This window comes from Falco peregrinus, chromosome 4 (assembly GCF_023634155.1).
Source record: "Falco peregrinus isolate bFalPer1 chromosome 4, bFalPer1.pri, whole genome shotgun sequence".
Lineage (NCBI taxonomy): Eukaryota > Metazoa > Chordata > Aves > Falconiformes > Falconidae > Falco > Falco peregrinus.
The window spans coordinates 3,409,883-3,435,735 of NC_073724.1; the positions used below are offsets into that span (position 1 = coordinate 3,409,883).

The window sequence follows — 25,853 nt, forward strand, 5'->3', positions numbered from 1 at the left end:
ATTATCTCAGCAGTGTGCAAATCAACGCATTCATATATTGGCTTAAATACATCTAGATATATGCAAGGATTTTGGAATATAGCAAGGCACCCAAACATTTTGGCAAACTGAATCACGAGAGGTTTCCTGGTGGGTGGGACTTCTATCCCTGATTCCCACTGAGAGGATAATCAGGTCTATAGTTCATTTAGACACTTTTGGAAAATCCCATTATGTACCTGCCTCCACCTTGGGGTGCCTTAATTACCTAGAAAAACTGGCCCCACGCTCCCTCTATTTTTAGTCTTGCGGTTTATGGTCTTTTGTAGCAACACCTGCCCTGGAGACCTCACGCTGCGCCTGCAGAGCCCCGCGTCAGGTTCTGCTGGTGTTTTTAGGAGCAGGCTTTCTGTTTGTATCCTGCAGAGTTCCCAGATCAACTGAACTTTGAAAGTTTCATTGTCAAGGATATAAGCCCGGTAGCTGATAAATACTCCAAGTGGAACCGTGAGTGTTCCTGCTGTTCGTTAGCGTTTCCCTTCGTCAAGGGGAAAGTGAATTCTGGCCACTCATAAACATGCTCCAGCATTTTTAGTTACTGCAATAATAGGGGTACTGTTCTTCTGTTAACTCTTACAGGGCTTACTGGGAATATTCAGCTGCCTTGGAAAATACCCAGTGAGATTATTTATTGTTCAAGCTCTGTTTCCCTTGCTAGAAAACACTCTGTTTGTAAATACGTCTTGGTGTTGGCAAGATCGGGGCAGTCAGGATTGTTTCCTGTAGGATGCAGCCTGGTAAGTCCAGGCTGCTGTGGTTGCATGGCAGAGCCCAGTGCCTCTCCCCGTGAGCGCTCGGCCAGCGGTTCCGCAGGTGCCGGGGTCCTGCTGGCCCCGCGATGCTGCTGCTTTGGCAGCACCTCAGGCTGTGGGGGACAGACATTCTGGCCTGCTGGCTGGAGTCTGGCAAGTTCACTAGGTGACATGGGGACCATAACGTGTAATGCAAACCTTGGCATCCTTCAGGAGTCAAAACTAATGTAGCTTCCTAGTATGTTCTGGGGATTATTTTTTTTTGTTAGATCTCTGGGATTCACACGACATTTAATAGCCAGTTGGTGGGATTTAAGCATATATGTAAAGTTACGTACGTGCTAACTGCTACCCTGAGGTGCTGCTGGAATCCACTTGTGAGCTCCTGTTCATACCACACTGGAGAAAACAATACTTTTTTTTTATTTGATGATGAAAGCAACTCAGGGTGTGTGCTGCAGTGCAGCATGGTTCTGAAGCTCAGCTCTGAAGTAGCACCAGTCCCGCTGCATAATTCATCCTTCTGCAGGCTTTCACAAAACAGAAATGGTACATCATCCCACAAACATATCCCCTGCTTTTTTATCTTTCCTGGAACTTCAGGACATGATCCTGCCAGGCTGTGCCTGAATTCCAGGTTAAAGACTTAATGTTTAAAATTTTTTGTTTGAAAGGGACTTGTTGACTTTAGAGATGTCTGTAGGGTGGCTGCGTTAGGTTGGTTTACTGTGCAGTTGGTCAGATGAAGGGAAGCAGTAAGCTCCACTACTGTCTTCTGCATTCTCTTATTACTGCTCATTTAAGTTGTTTTCTAATGACCTGGCAAGCAGAACCTATCACTTTGCTTTAGGCTTTGGTCTAGTAGTCACGAAATCAATATTGAGTGTCTGTCTGAGACTTGGATCCGGTCCCTGCATTTGATATGCATTTTATAGAAATACTTCTTGGCCATTGTTTTACATTTTCATTTATCTTGAGTGTTGAAACTGTGAAAGGGGCTGATAAGTTGTCCTCCCTCAGTTTGCTCCCTTCCCTTCGGGGAACACAGTTAATGTTTACTTCTTGGCTTTACGGGGGGGGGGGGGGGGGGGCGGGGGGGGAAATCCATTAATACACCAGCTCGCTTGAATTGCTGTTGTTGGAAACTGATTAAAAGCTTATTGCTGCCTCGTCTCGCAAATGGCATGCGTTCTGGTTCTCATTTGATGGGCAGCCTGTCGGCTTGTCAAATTACTCCACAGAATAATTCAATTACTGCAAGCAGCAACGCTGATACGAAGAGCTTATGTCCCTCATTGCGAGCGGTTCTGTGCTTTTCACTCTGCAGGCTGGAAACGTGATTTGTGAGTGGGCTGTGGCTTTAACGGCGGAAGGCAAAGCTGCTGCTCTGTGTTATTTCCTTTCCGCCTCCTCCCTTACCCCCTCCCCTTCCCTCCACCAGGCTATTTTTGTGGTGTGCTGAGCTCCCGAACCAAAGGGAAGGGAAGGGAAAGGGGCGAGGTGAGAGGTGTCGCAGTCCTTAGTTTGCAGATTTAATAGGTATGCCCTATTCGGAAAACACAGCGTGTATGTGGGTCAGCGGTGCCTGCAGGTTTTTATTATTTATAGCCATTTCTATAAATACAGGACTTCATACAGCGGGTTCACACGGTGCTGCGCTTCTTGCAAACTGAACCATTTTTATCCTTGCTACAGTCTGGAGGTAGCAAGCGCCAACTGACAGGTTGAGATGGGGATGAAAGTTAAGCGATACACGTGCGATGGTGATCCTGCCACAAGGCATGCCATTTACTGATCGGGGACAGCACTGCAGTGACTCTCTCTGAGGATGAGGTTTTCAGTGCTATTTCTGTATTTGATACTCAAGGGATTATTTCTTTTTCCCCCCTCTGCATGTGTTTCTGCACAGGCATGTGCATGAAACGTAGGTGCTTCTCTGCCTGACCGGGACTGATGACAGCTGGGTGGGTGGGAATGTGTGTAATCATGGAAGAAACTTCCTGCAGCTGCCCTGCCATGTACTTTGGGATAACAACCACTCTTTTGGTCCATCGAGAGCTCCCTAGTGCACGAGGAGGTGCTGGGTTCCTTCGGGCGGTGAGCGCTGGTGCAGACTGGGTAGGCTCCCAGGGCTGTACACCCCTATCAGTTGTTAGGAAAACATTCGCAGCTGGAATGCGTGGCATGTTCCTCTGATTCACCCGGTCTTCACCTTGCATAGCAACAAATTTAAAATACTGAAATATGCTCCTTTTATTGCTGTTAACGTTCAAAAATCTTGGTCTGGTCTGGTCAGCGAGATACTTGGAAAACATCACTACTGCATTTTGTGAATAAAGCACGTCCCTGTCCTTCCCCCTACTCCCCAAACTGTAGGATCCAGACCTTCTCCCCCACCCCCCATGTGTAGTCTGGCTTTGTTCCTTTCGCTGCCTCGTACCAAGGATATAGCAAACAACTGAGCCGTGTGCTATGTGCTCAAGGACAAAGAAAGTTTTAAATGGTCCCAGTTTATTTTATGCAGCATGGTACATTTTGGAAGGAACACTGGGATGATGTAGCAGAAGTTACTGATAGTGGGATGATACTGGTGGTGCCTGGTGTGGGAAAGTATACACTCAAATATTCTAAAATACAGAACTGTTAGAGAAAAAGGTGTGCAAGGTAAGGAGCATCATGCTGCATTTATTACTAAATGTATGTTTTCTTTTCATTCAAACTAGGAAGTAAACAAAGACTGTATCTGCAAAAGAATTCAAAAAGCTGTCCCTTTCTCAGTGAGCGTACAGGCACTGGGCAGCAGTTGGCAGGATCAGAACTTAAACATGCTCTAGGTGATAAACCCTCAGGAGAGGCGAGAAAAGTCAGTTTTTTAAATACAGCTCTACTTATCTTAGTATTTCTTCTTACTGAATTGTGGTGGTGGTGGTCAGACTCTAAGCATTTGATTAAACTGTTAAAAAATAAAGATATTTAAGGATTATTTACTGTATTAAATCCTCTTACAGTGCACTCTGTTGCCCTGTGGATAGTATAACGGCATGACTGGTAATTTTCCTTTTCTTTTCTAGTATAAAGATGCATTTATGAAGGCAAATCCAGGGTACAAGTGGTGCCCTACGACAAATAAACCTGTGAAAACACAGACCTCAACTGTTACAAACCGGAAAAAGCTATGGGCCTTTGCATCAGACTCCACAAAAGATCTACCAAGCCCGAGGAAAGCAGCAAAAAGCGAAGAGATGCCACAGCTTAATTTTGCAATGGCAGGTGAGGTTTCCATCTATGGTACTCCAGATGTAGCGTCCCCATTTCAGTTGAGGATGCGGTGTTGAAATTGAACTGTGATACCAGTTTCCTTTACTGCACATGGTACCGTAGCGCACATACCCTTCCTGTCCCAAATTAAGTTGCCAAGACTCTAGTTAAACCTTTGCATAACAACTTTCTAAAATTTTCCTTAGTGCATGACTGCTTTCAAGGGTCGAGTCCAGATGTGTGGCATCGTAACCTATACCCCATTCGGGGTCTGGATTTGATTGATTTTTAATTCCGGCTTATCTGCTGCTAGAGATTTTCATTTTCTAGTCAAAAAGGAAAATGCTGATTGTGTGCATTCTTCCTCTCTTTCATTGAGTGTTGTACTGGGTTTAGTAATTTGCTGTTTGCAAACAAAATTTTTGGGTGTCTGTGAAGTTAGAATTGTTAATATTCTTGTGGATGAAGGTACTGGTGAAGCTAACTTTTTCTATTTAAATCAAGAGAAGCGTAATTTAAATTTCACTTAAAATATGCTTTTTTGCCCATTATACCTTGGAGGAGAGAATTCTAACCTTTTAAACGTTTCTAAAATAATAATAGAAAAATCAAATCCATGAAGAAGTGTAGGTGGAGTGCCTGAACTGGTGAAGGGCAGATAATCTCTTACTGATATCCACAAATAGCAGAATTGTTGCAATCATGACCTTGAAATAGAGAGACATTAATGTTAAATACCGGCAGCTTAAGAACCTAACAGTCAAGGTAGAAAACTATTTTTCCCCACAATCTTTTTTTTTTTTCTTCTTTTTTTTGCGGTTTAAAGTTTCTGATTTTATAAATACTGATGTATTTGAAACTTTGTCATACCCTACCTGATTTATGACAAGTTTGTGGCAGACAGGACTTTCCTGCTTAGAGAGATCATGAGCTGGAGAGTGGAAAATGGTTTTACGGAACAAGTGTAAAAGGATAAAAAGGCATGTACACCTTCTTGCTAGTAGTGTAGTGGTATGAAATTTCCTGTAATGAAATTCCTTCTGGTTATGAAGGAACTGTGAAATGTGATCAAAATAAAGTTTTTCATGCTACATAATTATGATGTATGGGAGAACAGTTCTAAAAACTGCAGTCCTCTGCATCCTGTTCAGCTTTTGCTATCAGAGGAGTAGCTTCTGTGCTCCTTAAAGGTTTATTGACTTCACATAAAGAAGCAGTAATAGGTCTTGCTCTACCTGTCTGCCATCCCGTCCTGCTCCTGCCGGGCTGCCCTAGTGCAGAGTTTGAGTAGGGAGAGATCTTGCTTCAACACCTGTCAAGAGCAGAGGACAGAGAATTTAAGAATTAATTAGAAGCCAGTCGAATCCATTGTTTATCTGCAGAGCCATTCATTTATGAAACAGGCCCTTTTGTGCTACATGTGATTTAATTTATTAATTTTTTTTAACTGCAGACTGAGTCAATGAGCATAGTAATTCATAGGGTGTCACTCCAGTCTTCATGCCAGTGAAGACCGGCTATTTCTTGAGATAACAATCGCTCATAAGATGACAGCTTCTGACAGAGATGTCAGTAGCATCCAAATCATGACAGGTCTGCCGTGCCAAATGGATTACTGTTTTGTCAACTATATACCAGTTCATGCTAAATATGTTTTGGTGTGTTCTTCTCTCTTTGACATCATGTGATAGTTCAAATCAACTCTGACTCTTCTAGTGCAACCTCTTAAAATCCAGGCTGTGAACTAGCCGAGGAACTAAAATGTAGCCGAACCACCTCAGAAACACTTCACCTTTGAAATGCCACTGACTGCCTTGCATCTTCAAGGCACGTAGCTTCCTTAGGACAGGGATTATATGATTCCAGAACCATTCCAGGAAATCTGTTTTACTTGGTGCTTGTTAATCCTGTCTTGATTGCTTTTTACTTACTACATTTCATTTTGGAAAATGTAATATATAGAGAGCAATATCTTCCTTTCTTAAGTCCCACACAGCCCATATTTCTGCTGTATTTTTGGCGTTCCAACAGTAACCACCCCGCTTTTAAGTCTTGCCTTGACCTGTCATTATGTCAAGAAGGTGAGGTGTGGCACCAGTGTTGGGCTCCTGACCTGCAGACCTGCGCGCTGCTGCAGGGCACAGGGCAGAGGCAGCGACTGTCTGCAGGTGACCGTGGCCGTTGCAGCATCCACCCTCCCCACCGCAGAGCTAAGCGAGCAGCAGCTTTGCTGTACAGATGTGCAAGATTCCCAGTACTTCCACATTTCTGCATCAGAAGAAAAGCATCTGAGCCACAAAGCTTTTTAGTGAAGCAGAGGGTGGAAAAAAGACACTTCCTAGAGTTAGGCAATATCCTGGTAGAGATGCGGTTTATTCTTTCAGGAAAGAAGCTTCATTCCGCACCTAGGTAAAAGTTGGAACTGGTACCTGCTGGCTGCTTTTCTGCTTAGTTCTTCCTCAGTTCTTTCTCTCCTCTGACTCAAAAATTGTGATGATGAGCCAGCCAGCCTGCTGAGCATCTAACCAGAGCAATGCTAACAAAGTATGTTGTTCCCAAATAGAGAATTTTAATTTTCATCGGTATTAAAGCTGTTGAGAAAGTCACAAATCGCCTCCCATTCTGTAAGTCAAACGTGCGTGTGGTTTTCTCACTTCTGTTGATTTGACTGTAAATTGCTTTAAAATAGGACTTAAAATTCTGAATTCTTCGTACCAGTAAGTTCTTAGTGCCAAAGAGGAACATTGTTGTGCTGAGAACATATGGCAGTGGCTGCATGTGTACATTTGTCTTCCCTTAGATGAAGTTATTTTGTAATTGGAAACCTTAGTGGAAGGATTTTTGGTTTTATCATGATCAGACATCTAAGCACCAGCCCTCTGCTACAGCTGCAGCATAAGTATTCAAGTTATTTAAGCACCAAATTAAACTTTCCTGTTCCACTTAGCTGTCATTTTTTTCCTGCCTCTTAATTTTTATATTTAAATAAACAGTTTTAAGTATTTGCTTACTTTGAGGAAAAAACAGTCCTGTCCTTGTCCTGTTATGATAAGCTACTTGTCTGAAGGGCAGAAAGCTGAGACCACCAAGAAGACATTTAGAAGAGGGGGAAGAATTTTAGAGCCGTAAACTGGGTGTTCTCCAGTTGGCCAAAACCGAGGAGAGGGAAGAAGACCCCCAGGTAACTGAAGTGAAGCACAAGAGCCGTCAGCGGGATGTGCTGTACTGCAGCGGGTCAGGCACAGTGGTTTCAGGAGCTGTGGAGTTGATGCCGTTGCGCAGAGCACCGCTCACCTGGCATGGTTGCCCTGCTGGTCCTTCACCTACGAGACAGATGAACGCCACCTGGAATAACGAGAGGAGAGCCACAGGGGTTGCTGGGACCGTGGGAGATGGGAGATACATCAGGGTATCTTGATTTGCTCAGGCTAGGGAAGCAAGCGGGGCAACGGCTGTAAACACAGAAGGGGGAAATACCATTCAGGGAAAGCAGTTACTGAATCGTAAAGGTGCAGGCACCGGAAAATATGGTGCTGCCTGGCCAGAGTAAATTTCGTCTGAAAACTGGAAGAAAGCTTTTAATGCTTAGAAGATTTGCATTCTGCAACAACCTTCCAGTGGGAATAAAGTAAGTAGAAAGCAACGAACCAAGCCCTTACTGCTTCATATGGGGCTCAGAAAGTTTATGATGGGCCTGGAGATCTCTTCCCGTCTCTCCTTCCTCCACATTAACCGCCTGTTCAGGCATTATCTTTCAAGATACGTGTTCACTTGTCACTTCTTAATTGCTCTCACGTCCACTTTTTTGAAGGACTGAGTGGTTTCTGATCAAGTATTTTGATGGCAAAAAGTGCTGTGCTGACAGGATCACTTCACTTACGAATTGTGCTTAGGCGCTTGCTGGCCCCTCCTGTTTTCTGTCTCCATTTCTTCAACCACTTCTTGTTCCTAGGTCCTACACTTCTGATAGTGCCTCGCCTCTTTGGACGAACTTAATATCTTTTGTTCTTTCTTATTTAAAAGAAAATTAAAATAAAAAATAATTTAAAAACCCCAAACCACACACCTTCTAGGTGTTGATTATGGTAATGGAAAAAGGTAATTCCAGTTGAACATTGGGTTCGAAGCCAGATGCTGTTTAGGTTGTGTTCTTACAATAACGAGACACTCTTCTACCCTTGAGATAGTAGATGAGAATGGTTTATTCACATTGTTTTCCTCCACTTCTATTTATTGCTGTTTAAAGAGAGTATTGAAAAAGCTTACCCTGTGAGTGTCGGTGCGGATCTGTCTGAGGGAGAACTTTTGGCAGCATCTGCGGTATTAATTTAAACAGCACCACTGAGTATTCCCATGGACTGTACCTTGATCATCTGTAGCACTAAGTCGTTCGGAGGTTTCCAGGTATAGGTGCAGGTTTGGCCCGTGTCAGCGGAAAAGCTTAACAAATTCCTCAGCACCACTCCTGACCAATAATGGGCCAGGGGATTTCCCAGTGGGTGTTTGTGTTTTGGTTGCAGCTGTTTTGCATCTAAATTTTGCATAACAAAATGCAACCACGTGGCCAAGGGTCATTGTGTCGGTTGGCCTCCCGTTCCAGGGAATGGAGCCAGGCACATGTAATTCGTTGTTGTAGAGAGAGTTTTTGTGTAGTTTAGTGAAAGGAGATTGGAAAAAGTGAGCACGTGTTTAGTGAAACCTGAGGAAGGTTACTTGCCTTTGGTGTCTCGTCATTACTGAAGCTGATGTCTCTTTCTCTCCCATTGTGGCTGTTGTGTGGGACATTTGGTCCACAGGCTGTCTCCCTCTCGATGTGACACTTGGGCTTAAACTGGGCTCCTGCGTTGCTTCCAAGGCAACCCCCCCACCAAAGTCAGACAATTAGTCTTCATAATGATGAAGAGCAGCCACTGTTCTGAGCGGAAAAGCCACTCCATGAGTAATGCAGCGCCAGCATCCATGGCTTTCACTTCGCGTTGTCATTTTCTGAGCTCCTGAGGTGTAGGAAGGCTGGAGGCCAGAAGCTGTCAGCATCAAATACTTGGAGAAAGCACATTTCTATCTCCATTTTACTTTGCTCAATTATGTATTGTCTTGGCAGGGCAGCAAGTAGGCAGGCAAGCATTGCCTGGCCAGTGCCTGCGTGGTTCTGGCACACCGGATCAAGCGCTTCAAGCTTCAGAGCTGTCAGGCTGGCACTTTTCACCACTAAATGCAGTCCTAAATTACAGCTAAATGAAAATAGAGATTTTTGCTTCAGAGCTTGATCATGTCATTTTGTTCAGTCCTTTTACTTGTTCAGTGGCTAAGGAAGGGAACCACTCCCTCCGTCAGAGCATCCACTGAGTTATAAACGTGTGCGATATTAGAGCATCTTTGTGTATATTTATGTATGAGATCATTATAGTTGCTGTTTTAAAGATATCCATCTCTGTAGTACATAAAACCTTTGGCAGTAAAATTGTAAATCCACGCAATGGGGTGTTAAGCACACAAATCCAATTAAATCCTTCAAACAGCTTTGAAAGCCTCTCCCAGAGGGTACAGAAATGGTTATTTGTGATTCTCTTGAACTGCCTTTTACGGCAGCTTGCTTCGAGTGTCTGTGACAAGTAGTCTTCTGGGGGTTTAACGCTGCAAATGGTGGGTTCTTTAAACAAGGAAATGAGTGAACTTAAGCCTTGGTTTTACTCTTTTAACAGATCCTACGCAAATGGGAGGGCTGAGCATGCTGCTTCTGGCAGGGGAGCACGCCCTGACGGCGCAGGAGGTAAGGAACCCTCCTCTCTGCCCTACTGCAAGCCCTCTGTTAAAGGGAGCTGGGAAGGAAGAACAGTTGACCAGTGGGAAATGAAATTTAAGATGCACCTCAGGTCACCTCAGGCAGGGCTGAGGTGTGAGTCCTGCGATACGGGTCTTGTATTCCAACCATGACTGTAGACGTTGGGCCCAGTTTTTAATATCCGTTCAATATTGACTCCGCTGACTGAATATTTGACCAGACAGAGCCCTTGGAGAGGAGATTGTCACAGGTAGAAGGGTTGAAATATAGCAACTGTGTTAACAAAAAGGTGGCTTGCAAGCTCCTTCAGGGAGGGTTTCAGATGCTTGTACAATGCCTCACACAACTGTGGCCTTGGCACTAATAGCAAAATAAATACCTAATAATTTCCATACACAGTCAGTGTCATCATATATGCATTCTGAAACCATGCAAGTGCTGACAGGTAAGCAGAGTATTGCAGTCTACTCCTGTTGACTAAATCTTTATGTCTAAAAACAAGTTTGTAGTTCAGTTGCCATCACAAACATTTTGTTTTTATGAAGGAGTTTATCCTGCATATCTCTAGTAGTCCAGAGACCTCTGGTCTTTCCTTAAACTGATTATTATTATTTATAATCTTTTTGGGGGCCATCTTTGAATATTGTTCAAGAGGTGACTTACATGTTGGGTAGAATAGGTGGTTGCTGCCATAAATCTCTAGTGTGGAAAGAACAGTGGAAGTGAGGAGGGTTTCTTTTTTTTTTGGTGGCAATTGGGAGGAAAAGCAATAATTAACTATACCCCCAAAAGCAAGACGTGTAGTACATTTGAGATGGATTGCTGCTGCACTGCTAAGACTGAGCCAAGACTCCTCGATGTGTTGCGCAGCAGTCTGAGCAGGAGGAATCTTTGTGCAGATGTGGGTGCTGGCTTTCTGTGCTGCAGCGTGAAAAATAAGGAGCACTAGGGTAAGGTTGGCAGAGAAGAGAAAAGAATCTGGTTATTTCATGCCAAAATGAGAATGTCCTGTAGTTTTCAAACTTTGAAACTTTGGCTTGGAGTTTAAAAACTCTTGTTTATTATGTACTACGTTGAAATGAGAGGGAAGATAATTGTAGTCACAGATACTCCGTTCCATTAAGAAGGGTCTTCGCTGTGATTTTGTGAGTTGACCTTTCTTGATTTTACATGGGAAGTGTCACAATTCCAGGTGGCAGCAAAGGAATAAACTCTACATGCGGATTTAGAGACAAATCAAAATGGATGTTGTCTGATTGTTTTAGTATATTAATGGGTTTTTTTAATCGGGACTTTCTTTTTTTGAGCAAAAGCACCTACATAAACCCCATTTTTTCTGATAGGAGCACTTATTATGGCTTGTGATACAATATTTACTTTAGGTATAAGCCATACTTTGCTGCACTCTTTGGGGCCTGCAGTCTTCTGTTGAAACCTGGCCACCTGTTTCAAAGAAGTAAGCTGTGTAATCTGCTTTCTCCCAAAATGTAGAGCAAATAATTGTTATAAATACAGCCTGAACAAAACTAGTTGAGGGAATTGTTGGCTGTTGTTAGAAGCATGATGGGCCAGAAATTAGCCTATACTTACTATTGGGTTACTGTATATTAACTGTCCTTTGCCATCTGAGAAATGGGGAAGTGTCAGAGCACTTCCCTAGGGAACAAAACTGCACATCTTGTATTCTTGCGGAGGGTCCCCCATGTAAAATAAATCCTGCAGAACAATCTGGATGCTTGGTATTCTGAAAGGGACTCCAATAGATGGAGCTCAGTCTTCCTAACTGTGCATCAGCAGGCACCAAGTCTCCAGCTGTGTTTCTGTGTATTGGGAAACTTCCTCTGTTTCTTTGTGTGGCAGCCCTGGTGTGTCTTCCATTTTCCTTTGCTTCCTTTGACTCAGTATTTCAGTGGGGATTCGGTACAGAGCAAGTATTTCTTAGGTTTATGTTTCCCCAAATGCAGTAAAGATCCTAAAGTTTAGGGTTGGGTAACTGAACACTTCTGGCTTCCCATCCTCGGGTGTGTGGACGGAGGAGACCTAAGATGTTCATCTTTGTGTGGCTGTGGCACAACCTGTGGTTAGATTCCATCCTGATGTGTGAAAACAGTGTCACGCATGCAAACCAGCGTTTGGGAGGTTAGCAAAATGTGCTAGGAGGTGGTGTGACGGGTTCAGTAAGAAGCTCAAGAATTAATTGCAGAACAGGTAAGCTGTTTTCCTCTTCAGTGGAGGGGTGTTAGTTCTGTTGTGTTAGAGCTGGTATTGACGTGGGGAGAGGTTGGAGGTACTAAGGTGACCACTGAGGTATTGTCAGTGAAGAGGTTCAGAAGTTGCTTATCTATGGAAAACATAGGTATTCTTTTTATATGCATTTAAGAATATAAATACATGTTGTATCTCTAAACCCCTGGCATTTCTATTAAAAAAGGACACATGCAGCGTCACTTTTTTAAAGAATGCCCTAATTGATATCCTGTAGTCCTCATTATCATTAAAACATGTGTGTGTACATGTAAGATGCATGTGCATATATATGGTTCTTAAACTGGGGGACTGCCAGACGTAAGATTACTTGTCAACATGCAGTTTGACTGCTTGTGCACATGTATGATTATGGTTGTGGCCTTGTAAGCGTAGGTCTTAAATACTCTTTATCTTAAAAGTGGTGCATAGGAAGGAGGGCAGCACTAGCACAGTTTGCTCAAAACTTGGAAGAAGATGAGGGAAATTATACTTAGAGGTCTGCTGATCCCATGTCAACGCATTCAGCGCCTGCTGATCTACTGTCAGGTGCATGTTAAATTGATATATAGGGACTTCTCAAGTCAGCTGTTTAACCTTCAAGTTGTCAGAAGCCCAGACATCAGGTGACAAAGTGACCTGCCAGCAGGAGGATGGGAAGAGACACAGCAGCAATATTTACAAAATTGCCTTGAGGCTTCAGTTGCCATCTCTCTATGTTGCTGGTCTTGTTCCTATTTTGTCATTTTTTTTCAATAGACTAGAGTTGTTTTTCTTACAACTGTGACTACATGGTTGATTTCCAGGCAGCGGCTGGTGGTACTGAGCAGATAGGTGAGTGATGCTACAGACCTTATTGGCAGTAAACTAAGGACTTGGATATGCAGCGAGTTTCCGCCTGGCTCTGGGGTCCTTCCGGCACTTACACAAGGCTGCAGTGTGTATATGAGCGTATTTTCTTGCACACCTGAGCAGAAACGCCGGACGGGTCTGGCCCAGCTGCTGTGGCTGTGCTGGGCAGAGCCTGGACTCGCCACAGAGAAGGGCTGATGAAGCGGGTGGGCAGTGCTCCTTGCTTGCCCGCTCGCCTCCCCGTGCGTCTCCCCTACTGGCCCGTCAGGCCCTTTGCTTGCCTTACAGCAGCACCTAGTGGCCTCTCTGTGGTTTACTGCCCAGAAACGCCAGAATGCGTCATGTAGTCCAAAACGTGGCTTTTTACCACTGTCCCCCCGTTAGCGCTGCCCGATGTGCCAGTGGGGCGCCAGAGCCTGGCATCGGCATCACTCCGTACGGAGAGTGCTGCGGCTGCCCAGCGCCTGCCCCCGCCTGCCCCGCTCCCCAGCAGGTTACGGCAACCTGCAGGGAAGGGAGGCGACGGAGCCCTTGCCCGGGCGGTTTCCTTCTCTTCGAGAGCAAAAGGTTGTCTTGCGTGTGATGCTGGCTCTGCGCAGGGTAGTGTTGCCCGGGGTGTAAACCAGAAGTGAAAAATCTGTGGGTGCAGCTGGGGGGAGGCTGGGGGGAGGAAAGAGGAGAAGAACAGAGATGTTGAGGATGTGTTGTTACGGCAGGAAGTGAGACCTATGGAATGGCTCTATGTGCATCCATTCCCTCCGGTCGTTGTTTTAGTGCTTTGATCAGGTTCAGCCCAGCAGAGGTTAGAAGTCCTGGAGACCGTAAATTTCCCACAGCTGGGAGTGTGTGTGGAGCAGCTGAGTAGAAGAAACAAGCTCAGGTCAGTGCTTCTGTCAAGCAAAGGCAACAACATGAACTTTTTAAAGATAATGGGAAAAGTATAGTTGTTCCAACCACAAAATCGCCTCTGAGTTACTGGGCACTAGTAATCTATCCTTTACACGCACAGCTGTAGGAGACTGGGCTTCACACCTTCCACGGCTTGTGGTTCCTGCACCTCCAGGTGAAGAAGCTGTGCCCGACCCCCAGCAGCGAGAAGCCTTATCGCCCGTCTCTGCGCCTGCCGGGGGAGCCAGTACCGTGCACAGCACTTGGGGTGCGGGGGCTGAGCTGTGATAGCCCCTCTCAGGTGGGCTTCTTCGCTCCGGCACAGTGCTCCCGGGGTGGCGTGGGTCAGTGGCTCTGAGCTGGTTTGTGCCATGCCAGCTCCAGCGTGTGGCCACCCCAGTGAGCAGAGGGGCTTCACCCACCTTGTACAGTCACATCGCTTCTCCTAAGCAAAGCGGTGTCCTTTCGTACAATGCTTCGCCTGCGAACAAACTGCTTCAACAGACACCGCAAACTAAGCTACGTAAGGCAGCTGGTCAAACTACAGAAAATTTAAGTTATATGGGGAACCAAATCCCAAATTTGGTTATTCCTGGGAGAAATCCACCAGTGAAGTGGCCTGAAATAACCAAATGTGTGCTCAGGAATGCAAGCAGCATCCTTATATATTTCACAGCAGTGCAGAGGCTCAGACCTACAGAGACAGGTCACCCAAGAGCAGCAAGCTTGGTATGCATCCCTGGTACAATCCACACCACAGCTGAGGCACAGACATCTTAAACGGATCATACAGAAACGTGAGAAAAGCAGCAATAAACATTCCATCGGTGAAAACAGTTACGCAGCCCACTGAAAAAGCAAAACCCTGGCATTAAAAATACGTTCTTTATAACCCTTTGGGTTAGTATACTCCCATAGTACACTAATAAAACATCCTGCTCAGTGTTTAATAAATATAATGGAAGCATAGATCATAGGAGGCACTGTTACTGCTTGATTTTGTTGCAGGGGAGAGATGAGTTCGACTGTATACGTAAGCAAATTGCCATGTGCTATGATTCCCCTTGGCCTGTGGGTTGCTACACTTGGATTTAGTGTTTTCAGGGGAGCAGATTCCTGAAACAAAATGCCGCCGGTGCTGTTGCGGCACTTAAGCATCCCAGACCAACAGCAGCAGGAGCAGCAGTACAACCAGCATGTGCTGTAGAACCTGCTTATTCTGCGGTGCTCTGTGCTTACTGGCAACAGATGCAGTTGCTAACGAAATCTCATGTGTGTGTTCACTGATAAATGCTATTGACAGGCTTGTTGTGGTAGTAAATAAGGGAAGAACATATCTGCAGCAAAATGTTTTAAAGAACCTGAAGTTTCGTGAAAAATTAAAAATAGTTAGGGAAAAAATTCCATCGTGTTACTTGTCCTAAAATCCCACAATGCCACATTCTGTTCTTCCAATTCCTATTAGCCATGTTACATAACTTATTTGATACTAACAGTACCTCATGCTTCTAAGAGTTACACATATAAACCTTTCTTACACTCAAATGTGACATTTACTGGATGTATCATATTTGATAGAATTCCTTTACAGAATGGTGCTTGACTCACACATTTCTGGCTAATAACAGTACAGCTAAGCTCTGTGTTAATTCAGACAAGGCTGTTGTTTTGGAACAGTTATTTCTTTGTATTTTGTTTTCAGTAGTTTTGACTCTTTGTTGCACTGCTTCTCATAAGCACCTCTAAATGGATGTTTAGGTACATTATTTGAGCAATTTTAGGCGTGTGGTACCCTTAACTACTTACTTTCATGCTGTTAGGTGACTGGGGATTATTTTTCTAATAGGTATTTCTGTCACTTAGCAACCCTCAGTGTCTTCAGAAATTATTTTTTTTAGCTTCCAAGTAATTTTCTTATTCAGAGTGGTAGTGCAAATTACAGATACGGCAGTGTTGATAGCATCACCAATACAAGGCAGTTATGTGTGTAGCCCAGTATCATCAGCTTAGTATTCTGTTGCATAAAACTATTTTGCAAAGTTAGGAATATCAAAAGAAAAATAAAACCATTGATATTTTTGTGGTCTTTCTACTTAGGCAATTTTCAAATGCATTAAAATGGGTGCTAAACTGTGTTTTCATGTCTAAATTTGATTTAACCTGTCCAGGACTGTGAAATGTTAGATTGCCCATCATCTCTTAAACACTGTTGCTTGTTACTGCTGCCTGGTATTTCATTTTGCTCACTGTTGTTCTTAGTTTGAAAGAAGCACCTCTGAGGTCTTACTCTGCACACTTCTTATTTCAGGTTTCCTCGGGTACTTGCCAGTCTGATGCAGCTAATTCTACAGAACCCTGTCAGAAGTCGTCATTGTTTCAGTTTGCAGAGGTGAGTTTCTTCAAAAGGGGTTGTCTTCCCCAGTGTTTCCTTTTCAGAAGCATCTGATGTTCAGCTGAAAGAGAAATCAAAAAAATCGTTAACTGAAGTTCGTGCTTTTAGTTATTCCTTCTTTTGGGGTTTATGGTACTGGGTCATTTATCAAGTAGGTAGGTGAGACTCATGGTGCAGGGGAGTGTGTTTAGGAGCATGGTGGGAACCCTAGGGCAATAACGCAGCTGGGGTTTAAGCAGTAATTTCGAGATGTGTCATTCCTGCACTTAGTTTTAAACTATAATCTTATTAACTAAAGTTTTAACATGTGTATTTAGATGTTCTGTTGTGTCCTTTATCTGTTGTGGCTGCTTTAGTCATTGACTCCATCAAAAATTAACTGTAGTTCTGGAGTTTCCAAAATTTTCTTCTATTCTGTTAACTACCAAATCTCTGTATGCAATTATGCTTTAGCTTTGCAAGGTACGGTATTTTTGTTAACATATTTCCAGTTATTGCTAGAAGTGCAACTGTGATGGGTTTGTTTTTTAAAGTATACACTACTTTATTCATGTTTTAATGGATGTAAATGACATAAATAACATGACAAAAAGGAGGTTGCAAGGAATCCTGATCCTCTGCAAGCATCACTTTCTTGTTGGTATCTTTCCAGCTTCTGAAGTGGTCATAATCAAGTGACATATAAATATTTAGCTGTATAAATATTCATTTTACAGGACACTGGGTGGTGTTTGAGTAAGAGCATATGGAAGGAAATTTTGTCATAGCAGGAGCTTCTTTTTATTATTACCTTTTTTCATACCAGCTGTGAATCTGACTCCTGTATCTTCAGTATTCATTGCTGTGTGCACCTTCATATGCTTCCTTAAACATCCTCACTTGAGCAGATACGTTGCAGTCCTGGCACACAGAAAACGTGATTTTTAATTATTCTTATTTGGTTGGTTGGGTTGGATTTTGTTTGTTTGTTTTACCATCGGCCCACAAGAGCTCAGATCTTAAGCTGGAACTCAAGGCTTTCGAAATGTTTTAGAAACAAACTAAAGCACTGCTGGGGTTTCTTATTAGAAAGAGGAAATGCCTGGTGTACCAGCAATGAAAGGTAATACTTAGAAGCTTGTAAAATTTGTTAATTCCAGTGTCACTTATGATACTTCTATGGTAATAATTCAACATTAATTTTCCAGTATTTCTGAGATGCTTCTGTATACTTACACTGTCAGCTGAGCAATGTCACACTTTGTGTACTACTTCTTGATAACTGTCTGTTTCTTGAATTTCAGCGTTAAATCTTTTTAAAGAGTAAGGCAAATACCTGCTCACTTAATTGTTTCAGTTCATTTTACAGTGCCCAAGCAGGATAGTGCCAGAGCCATGGGGTAGGCAGGAACTGTGTGCTGCAGGATACAATTTGCTAAGGGGTGGTGACCGCTGGCTTTTCCTTACCCATGGAGGAACTTCAGCAGGTGCCAGGAAATAAGCTCATCTGCACCGCTGAAACATTGGAACACCAATGATCAGTACTTAGCAATGCGTATTACCTAGTCTTACTTTCCAAGGATGTTAAACAGCCTGTAGTGAGGCTGCACCTAACCAGCGCACCATAGGTATGTGTGTCCGTGGCAAAATAATTGCTACTTGTACCAAGGTCTTATCTGCAACAAAAATAATTGACCAAGTTAAACAGTATAAAATGCACATACCTTTGTATCAGGGATGGATCTGGTACCTCAAAGTACCTGCACGCATTTTGTCCCTGCCCACACTTACCTTCCATGCCGAGTAGCAATTTGTGCCCTATCAGCACCACTATTCTGCAGCCTCAGGTCTTTCGCTGAACTGTGAAATACAATATAGTATGAAGTTTTTGTTGCTAACCCTGTTTTGACATGTCAGCAGGCAAATAAAAGCCCTTCAAAAAAGTCTTAGCCTGTTCTATTGATCCTAGGAAAGATTTTCCTTGTGAAAAATAATTCAAGATCACCATTTCACAGATCGCCCATTCATTGTGTCTCCTGGAAAGCAGATACTATTCTTTGTACAGGTGTGCTGCCACTCATTTGCATGCTCTGAGGTACCAGGAATGTTTCTGTGTGATGGATCAGAAACATAGCACGTTGAAGTTTGATATTGCAACTGAAGAGTTAGGTAATACAAACATAACTCTTTTCCTGACAGATCTCTTCAAGTACATCACGACCTGGAGTCCCGGGAGATGTAAAACAAACTGAGGAGTCTGCGTTATTTCAGTTTGCTGAGGTATAATGGCTGAAATATGGTGGGGGAGGATGGGAGGAAGCAAGGAACCGGTAGGAGTTGTCACTGAATGGCTAAGCACCCTATCTTGTCAGGGAATGCCGTCAGTAGTCAGTAGATGTTTATCTTCATGACAGCATTGTGTTAAAGTCATGGGGGGAGTAACCAGTGACTGGATGGGATGCTGGCCAGTTCTACCAGCTGTAATGTATACAAAAAATACTGCGTTTGTGAATATTACCTGGCCTTCCATACCAAAGAACCACTGCAGACATATGTTCCAAATGGCCTTTTAATTTACATCTGGGAAAACAGCAAATAAAAGACACTCTGAAGTGACACAGTGTGCACTGCCTGTGGAAGGGGCTGCAGCAGTGCTAAATGGCAACTACCCTGGAGGCAGGAATCCTCTGAAAAAGAACCTTGCGGGTCAAAGGAAGCTTGTCACAGCAGGGATATGTAGCAGCATTGTTAGGTGGTGGCTTACAAAGGCTATAAATTACCCTTAAGTATGTAAGCTATCCTCCTTCCTCCACGTATTCAAGTTTTGGAGTTCTTAAAGACTGCTTTTAAGAATTTTTTTTCCCCCCGTGTGTTTCATGTGCCTCTGTGAATTGACTTTCCACACATATGCTCTTCTTGCCCATTTGGGGGAGCCTGGTACTGCTGGCAGAATCCGTTCTGCTGCAGGTATCTTCAAGATGTGTCTGAAAAGGCTGGGATTGGAGCCAGAGTTAGTGTGGAGGAACATGACGGATGAAAAGATGCTCCGTTTGTTGCTCTGTGCTTTACGTACAACACGATTCTTTCTGTTAATTGTTAAGCTAATTGTGTTCTATGTGGTTTTTAGCTTGGCTATGATGGGCCTTGATACATTTCTTAAGAGGCTCAATTAAGAAAAATCAATGTACTGAATCAGGTGCCATAAAACACCTGACTAGAAACACCCCTATAAAAGATACAATAGAGCTGCTATCTCTAAACATGAAGATGTTTTCGTATGTTCCACCTTTTCTAAGTTACAAGTTACTTTGGAAAGTTCTCTTGAAAATTTGTGGAATTGAGCAGGACGAAGACATATGCTGAAGCCAACCTTTTAAACCAAGTAAGAGATAGAAGCTGGGAGAAGATTTCTTGTGAATTTATTGCATGAGTGAATCTGCTAACTTAGTCTGAAAAATCTTAGCCATCTTACCTAAAATTTCTGTTTCATTAAAATGTATCTGCAGAGCTGGACAGGGTATAAATTGCCTTTAGTACAGCATTTTCAAATTGTCATGTAAAACCTGACTTAGCCACACTTTAAAAATTTCAAAGAACCTAAAATCATTTCCTCTCCTAACTGAGCAAACAACAAAGTGACAAACATGAAAATTACCATACGGATGTGACCATGCACTGGGGTGCGTACCACTGCACTGAGCCAGCTCATCTGGCACATCAGTGTGCGTGTATGAATCATCAAATAGTAGGTAGAAGAGATGCTTAGAAAGTTAATTAGAAACTGTTGAGGACAGTTTAAAAGTCAGGGTTAATCTCTTTTTCTGACAAAAAAAATACTAAAATGTGTAAGTGATCTGGAGGGGGCTGTATTTTTGGGGTTTTTTTCAGTGTCTGGAAATAAAGGACAGAAGTCTGGAAAAGAAAACAAACAAACAAACAAACAAAAAAACCCCCACAAAACCAAAAAAACCAACCCTTCTTGGCCATGGTTGTTTTGGCCATTGTTGTTCCTCCTGTGTTACACTGTTGTGGTGAGACCTCAGTGGCAGCGACTAACCACGTTTTACCTATAGCTGTGGAAAAGTGGCATTTTTTGAAGACAACAGCCTGATTTCATTTAGGCTGTTCCAGGGGAAAGTAAGTTTTCTCCCCCTGCTATTAAAGCTGCTTGTTCCCTTTCCAATATAAGGGCTTTCATTTGCACAGGGTGTCTTTGTCAAGTTTGGCAAAAATCTTGTTCCTTACCGTGCCACTTTTACTAGGTCCCGTCTGTCTGAGCGCATTGCCGCGCTTAGTAGCTAAATTATGGTTAGCAATTTGCAGTAGGCTGCCGTCAGCAGCGTACGGTGCTACAAAAGAAGAAAAGAGAGGGAGAGAAGGTAGTTATTTAGCCAGTAGCCAAGCAGACCTGTGAAGAAATGCGGAGCGTGCTGTGGTCTGGTGTGCCTGGGGACTTTTGGCACAACTGTCTCAGCTCAGTTTTGGGTCTGGCTGGGTGGTTTTCGTATGTTCCCTTTCTCCTTGCCGCCTTTGCGGCAGGGCGAGGAGGAGTGCCTCTTCGCAGAGGCGGCGATTCCATCGAGCAGGTCGGTCATTCCAAATGGACACCTTCACCCCAGGGGAACAAGCCCCCTGTCGCTCATCAACAGCTGCTTCTGTGTCAAGGTAGCCAGGGATTCTTTACGTCTTTACAGCCTCAGTTAGCCTTTCAGCTGGTTGTCTGTCATCAATTAAAGCTGATGAGGCTATGGCTAGTGAGGTGTGCCCCGTGGCTTGCCGCAAGAGCTGCTGGAAACCCCAGGTGAGGCTTGGCGGGGTCCTGTGGGTGCACAGCCAGGAAGACGATGTGACATCCTTGTAGGAGTTTTTTGAAATTTGGAGTGTGGCCCAGTTACGCTCTTGGCTTTCTCGTTCTGCTCTGATCCTGCTTGGTCCTACATTTGTCCTCTCCATTCCAATGGAGAGCTGTTGTACAGGCCCGTGATTTTTGAGCGCGGGCTGTGTTCCTTGGCACGGTGGCTGCGTGCAGGCTGGCTGCTCGCATGGGCTGGGTGCTGCCACCCTCCGTGCCGCGTCCACCCTCCGTGCCGTGTGAGGGGTGCAGAGCAGATGGGACCCCAGCTCTCCTGGTCTGACTGGATATGCATCTGGCAATGGCAAACAGATGGTGGGGACGCTTCATTGAGAAGAAACAAGAGTACCTGTTAAATTTAGTTAGCTAAACTTTCATCTGTTACTAAACAAAGAAAATTATTCTGCAGAGTGGAAGCCATGAAACTGCTAGTTTAACCATCTTAAAAACCAAATGAAGCCAGCCCCCTTCCCGAAAACTCTTCACTTCCAGCTGCTTTTCCACCTGGCTTGTCTCTAGGTGATGTAATCCAAAACGATCACAGGCTGCATGCAGCAAGGTGGAATTTTCTTTGCCAGTCCAGCAGGTTACTGTCCTTTAAGAAAAAATGCATGCCTGAGGGTGATGCTGTTCCTGCCCCATTCTCACTTTGAGCAGGCTTGTGTGCAATCCTTTCTGTTCATTTCTGTGCTGGGCAGAAGGTTTGGATCTGAAACTTTTAGTCAAAATGCCTTAAAATCGGCTGTGTGAGAGCTAGGCAGTATTTTCTCTTCCAGCTTTCCCTTAAATAAAGCTGTAACCTTCCCAGGTAAGGCCGTTATGGAAAACAGACAAATATATTTGCTGTTTGCCTATATACTGAAGTTATTAAATGTCTGTGTTGATGTGAAATAATTATTCTAGGAGGGAAATGAAAAAGTGGTACGATGGCGCATGTTTCTTATGCAAACTAGAATGTAGTATAGTAGCTAAAATGCTGACCTGCATTGTAGTAAAAGATAGTAGTTTGATCCTGACGATCCCCGAGTTAAACCTGTATGTAAGACGGGGCTATTTGTGGTTGTAGTACTGCAGGTTCTGATTATTCTAATTAAAACTAGAAGATTGTGTTAAGACGGGGATTGAGATCTTTATCTCACTGATGGATCAGCCATCCTCTTCTGAAGTTTGGCCAGCAACTTTGGCAGAATGAGTTCTAAGTTTATGTCTCTTGCAGCTTGTTTTCTTGACAATGAAAAGAACTTTTTTGCTGAAGTGAGATGTTGGCTTCCTCTCCTCCTCTTAGTACTACGAGGTTCTCGCCTTTTGTTAGGAGCACCCATTGTCGAAAGGAAATTCTTTACTCTTTCCTCATGTTGTGCGTGAGGAGGCAGGATAAGCCTGCATGTTCTCAGGTTATACTTCAGTATGTGGGTGGTTTTCTGTCCCTTTTCTGCCATTTATATTGCACTGAAAAAAATCATTAAGAGCTGAGAATTTATTACAGTAGAAAGATAAAAATTTGAGAGCCTCTTCCTGCAAAGTGCAGCGTACAAGATAATTTACTCCAGTGGGATCCTGAGCAGGTTCACTGAATTGTCTTAAGGCAAAACTGGGATTTTGGATTAGTTTAGTTCGATATTAAAAATTATTAATGCACATTCAAGTATTACTCACTTTATTTTAAATACCTTGCAGTAAAATCGATGTCCTGGATTGTGTTGGGGGTGTGGTGGTGTAATGGATCTCATCAAAAAATGAAAAGTAAACTCTTCCAATAATCTAGTTCAAAAGGAAAGACATTAAACATAAAGAGAAGGGCTAAGCTGATGATTTTTGCATTTGGAAATCATGGTCATAAGCTTGATTTTTGCAGTGAGGCAGGTGTCATGGAAACACTGGTGGTCTTGCCCCTAATCTTAGTTAGGGTTTTTCAAGGCTTCCAGGTCAAATACTGCCATGTAACACGTTGCCAAAAAAGATCAAATATGAAGAATAATGATTAATTCTTGTGTTGGTGAGCTCACGCTGCACTTGGAAGGAGGTCAGGAAAAATTTGGCTGTAAAAGCAATTCCCTGAAGTGCGGTGGTAGTTAGTTACTCAGTGCTGGTGCTGGCACACCAACATCTAGGCTAGATTTAGAAGACTAGATTTGATCTCCAGACATAAGTTCTTACTACTTTTTTCTAACTAAAGAAAGCAAAACAAGCAGTGCCTATGAGAACAAATGGTCCTTTTCAATATCTAACCAAATGCGAAATACTGCCCAGGCTTTCAGGGAGAATTTTATTTAACCTTGGTCACCACAGTTTATGTTTTTAAGCAACAGGTAAGTCATGGTCACTTATTACATAAAACACGCACAAAACACACGCCATGACAGAATACTAGCTGTGGACAACACAAACAGAGAAGAGAATCCATGAGACTAACCTAAGGATGAAATTCTACATTTGCTTGCATCCCGCTGACTTCTAAATGCCTGTTAAGCATTTCTTGGATGGGATTGCCTATCTGAAATAGGGTCTTCTGCCAGAAGGATGTAAAAGTAATAGATTTAACTAACACCTTCATTTTTTCTCATTCTTTTTCTCTCTTCCTTTCTGTCTTTCCTGTATGCCACAAATGTTTTCTCCTCTATTAAAACCTAGATCTCCTCCAATACTTCCCAGTTGTCAAGTCCTGAGCCAGTAAAGCACTGTGGGAAGTCGGCACTCTTCCAGTTGGCAGAGGTAAAGTTCTACCCATTAGTGTTCACAATGGGAAGGTGTGTGTATCTTTTCCCAAAAAAAGTATGAATTGTTTAAGGCTTGCTCTAGTATCAAATCTGGTGTTTCAGAAGCGTAAGTTAGTAAATAATGGCATAGCAGGAGAATGAGGCAGTGGCAGTGGCCCCAGGGACCTGGCCTTTGTTTATACACTTGTTAATGTGCGTAGTTCCTTGGAGATGGTGCAGAAAGTTATGTTGCTTTTTAGAAAAATCAGCCTTACAATGATAATAAAAGCAATGCTTAGGTCAATAAGAAAGAGAAGTAGGTGATGGCATTCTTAATGAAGAGCTGGACACCAGGATTCAAGAAGTAAGGCTTCGGTTATAAGGACAGCGCACTGCTGAATCGGGGACCCAGACAGGAGGGAAAAGCAGACTTCAGGGTCATCAGGAGTCTGTATGAATAGTTGGAAGTTTGAAGCAGCAGATTAAGTTCTGAAATTGGCAGCTGTCAGCAGTAATCAAGGGTACTAGGTCAGGTTTCCCAAAAGTCCTAGAAATTCTCTATGAGTTTTAAATATAACCTTGTAGAGTTCTGCTCTTTGATGGGGATGAGTCACTCAAAAACCTTTGAGGCTTGGTGTGCAAATACTATTCTTTTTGATGAATGAAAGATGAAGGTACATGCTGTATTCCAGGTAGATAAGGGAGGATGCTAGTACCTTACTCATACACGTTTTTCTTGGGTTGTGTTTTTTCAAAATCACATCCTATTTCAAGGAGGAAAATGGTTCTCTGGATCCCATCTGGTGGCATCCAGCCGTGTATTCTTGCTGGTGAGGTTAATCCCTGTCGGGGGCGGGGAGGGGGGGGGGAAAGACAGAGATTGGAAGCACTGACATGAAAGTGTTTCATGCTTTGCTCCATGGATAGTAGTGCTACTGTCTGACTTTACAGGAACTTAGAGGAGTGGAGGAAAGCTGCCTTGCCCTACGGGCAGCCCCTGGCAGCAGCAGTTTGCGTGTGCAAGGGCGATTACACCTAACATCTAACTGTGACCGGTCACTTGAGTACTGCAGCCCTGGGGTGGCAGAAAGGCTGTTAATATTGAAGTCAGGGACAGGAGAAGTTTTATTTCCAGGTGTCCTCTCGCAGGACAGCAGCAGGCTTTGAGTGGTGCGGTTCTGGAGTGGGGCTGCTGCTGAGTGCAGGCTGACTTGGGGGAGTGAGCATTTAAAAATGGTGACGTGCCTGTGGGGCTTGTGACACTCTGATCTGGGGGCAGGACAGGTGCTTGTCCACAGGGGCACAGGGTTTTTACTGAAGCTGGCAGAAAAAGTGGCGCTAGATCTGGCAGTGTGACACTTGCGTGTTGGACAGGTTTCCATGATCTCTCAGGGATTGCTCAGGTGAATTCCTACAAGCCTAATTTATTATACAAAATGAATGTTAAAGGTTCTGATTCAAACGGAGAAAAACATGGCAGATGTGCTAAGCACATCCTCCTCGTCTCTAGCTCTTGTAGAGCATTAGTGCTATTGATTTATAATTTTTTTCCCTAGTTTTGGAGATCTTTATAACGTCTGATGGTAACTGGATAAGTAAAATGCGAGTGATCCAGCTTAAGTTTTCAGATAGCAGTTCAGGACCTGATTTGGAGCATCCCAAATAAACCATGTTCATTATCACCTCGAGGTGACTTAGGTTTGCAAGCTGGTTTGGCAGACATCTGTGCCGTGCCACTGTAACTCCGAACCACAGATGCTGCGCACTGGAGGGGACGGGACAGCTGTCTGCGTGCCGCTGGCATGGCTGGCGCTGGCACGTGGGAGCCTGTCTGCTTCGGCACATCGCTCTGCTCCTCTTTGGTCGCTCTGCTCCTCCTTCATCTTTCTGCTTGGTGGATTAACCACTTCTGTCTTCTCCCCCACCCCGTGCCTGCCTTTTTGATATTTCACAGTATTTCACAGAAGGTGATAAAATAAAATGCAGAAGTGGGTTAAATTGTTTTTCCAAAAAATTCTGAGAACATCTAAGTTTCTAAAAATGGTTGGAGCAGCCGCTCTGCAGTCTGAAACTTGGGAGGCTGTTGCTGATCAGCTCTGCTGCATTCCTTGCAGTGCCT

At 43.7% G+C, this 25,853-nt stretch overlaps 1 protein-coding gene across 20 annotated transcripts in view; it reads left to right on the forward strand.

Annotated features, from left to right (window-relative positions):
- The window catches only part of BBX (BBX high mobility group box domain containing), a 145,636-nt gene that overhangs the window by 83,966 nt on the left and 35,817 nt on the right, over positions 1–25,853 (forward strand). For 19 of the 20 annotated variants that reach the window (XM_055801290.1, XM_055801287.1, XM_055801280.1 and 16 more), the window contains 5 exons: positions 3,863–4,061; positions 9,752–9,819; positions 16,124–16,204; positions 18,386–18,466; positions 23,670–23,750. In XM_055801290.1, coding sequence (XP_055657265.1) covers positions 3,863–4,061; positions 9,752–9,819; positions 16,124–16,204; positions 18,386–18,466; positions 23,670–23,750 — 510 coding nt within the window. The remainder of the gene's footprint in view (positions 1–3,862; positions 4,062–9,751; positions 9,820–16,123; positions 16,205–18,385; positions 18,467–23,669; positions 23,751–25,853) is intronic. The other variant, XM_055801278.1, reaches the window with a different exon arrangement.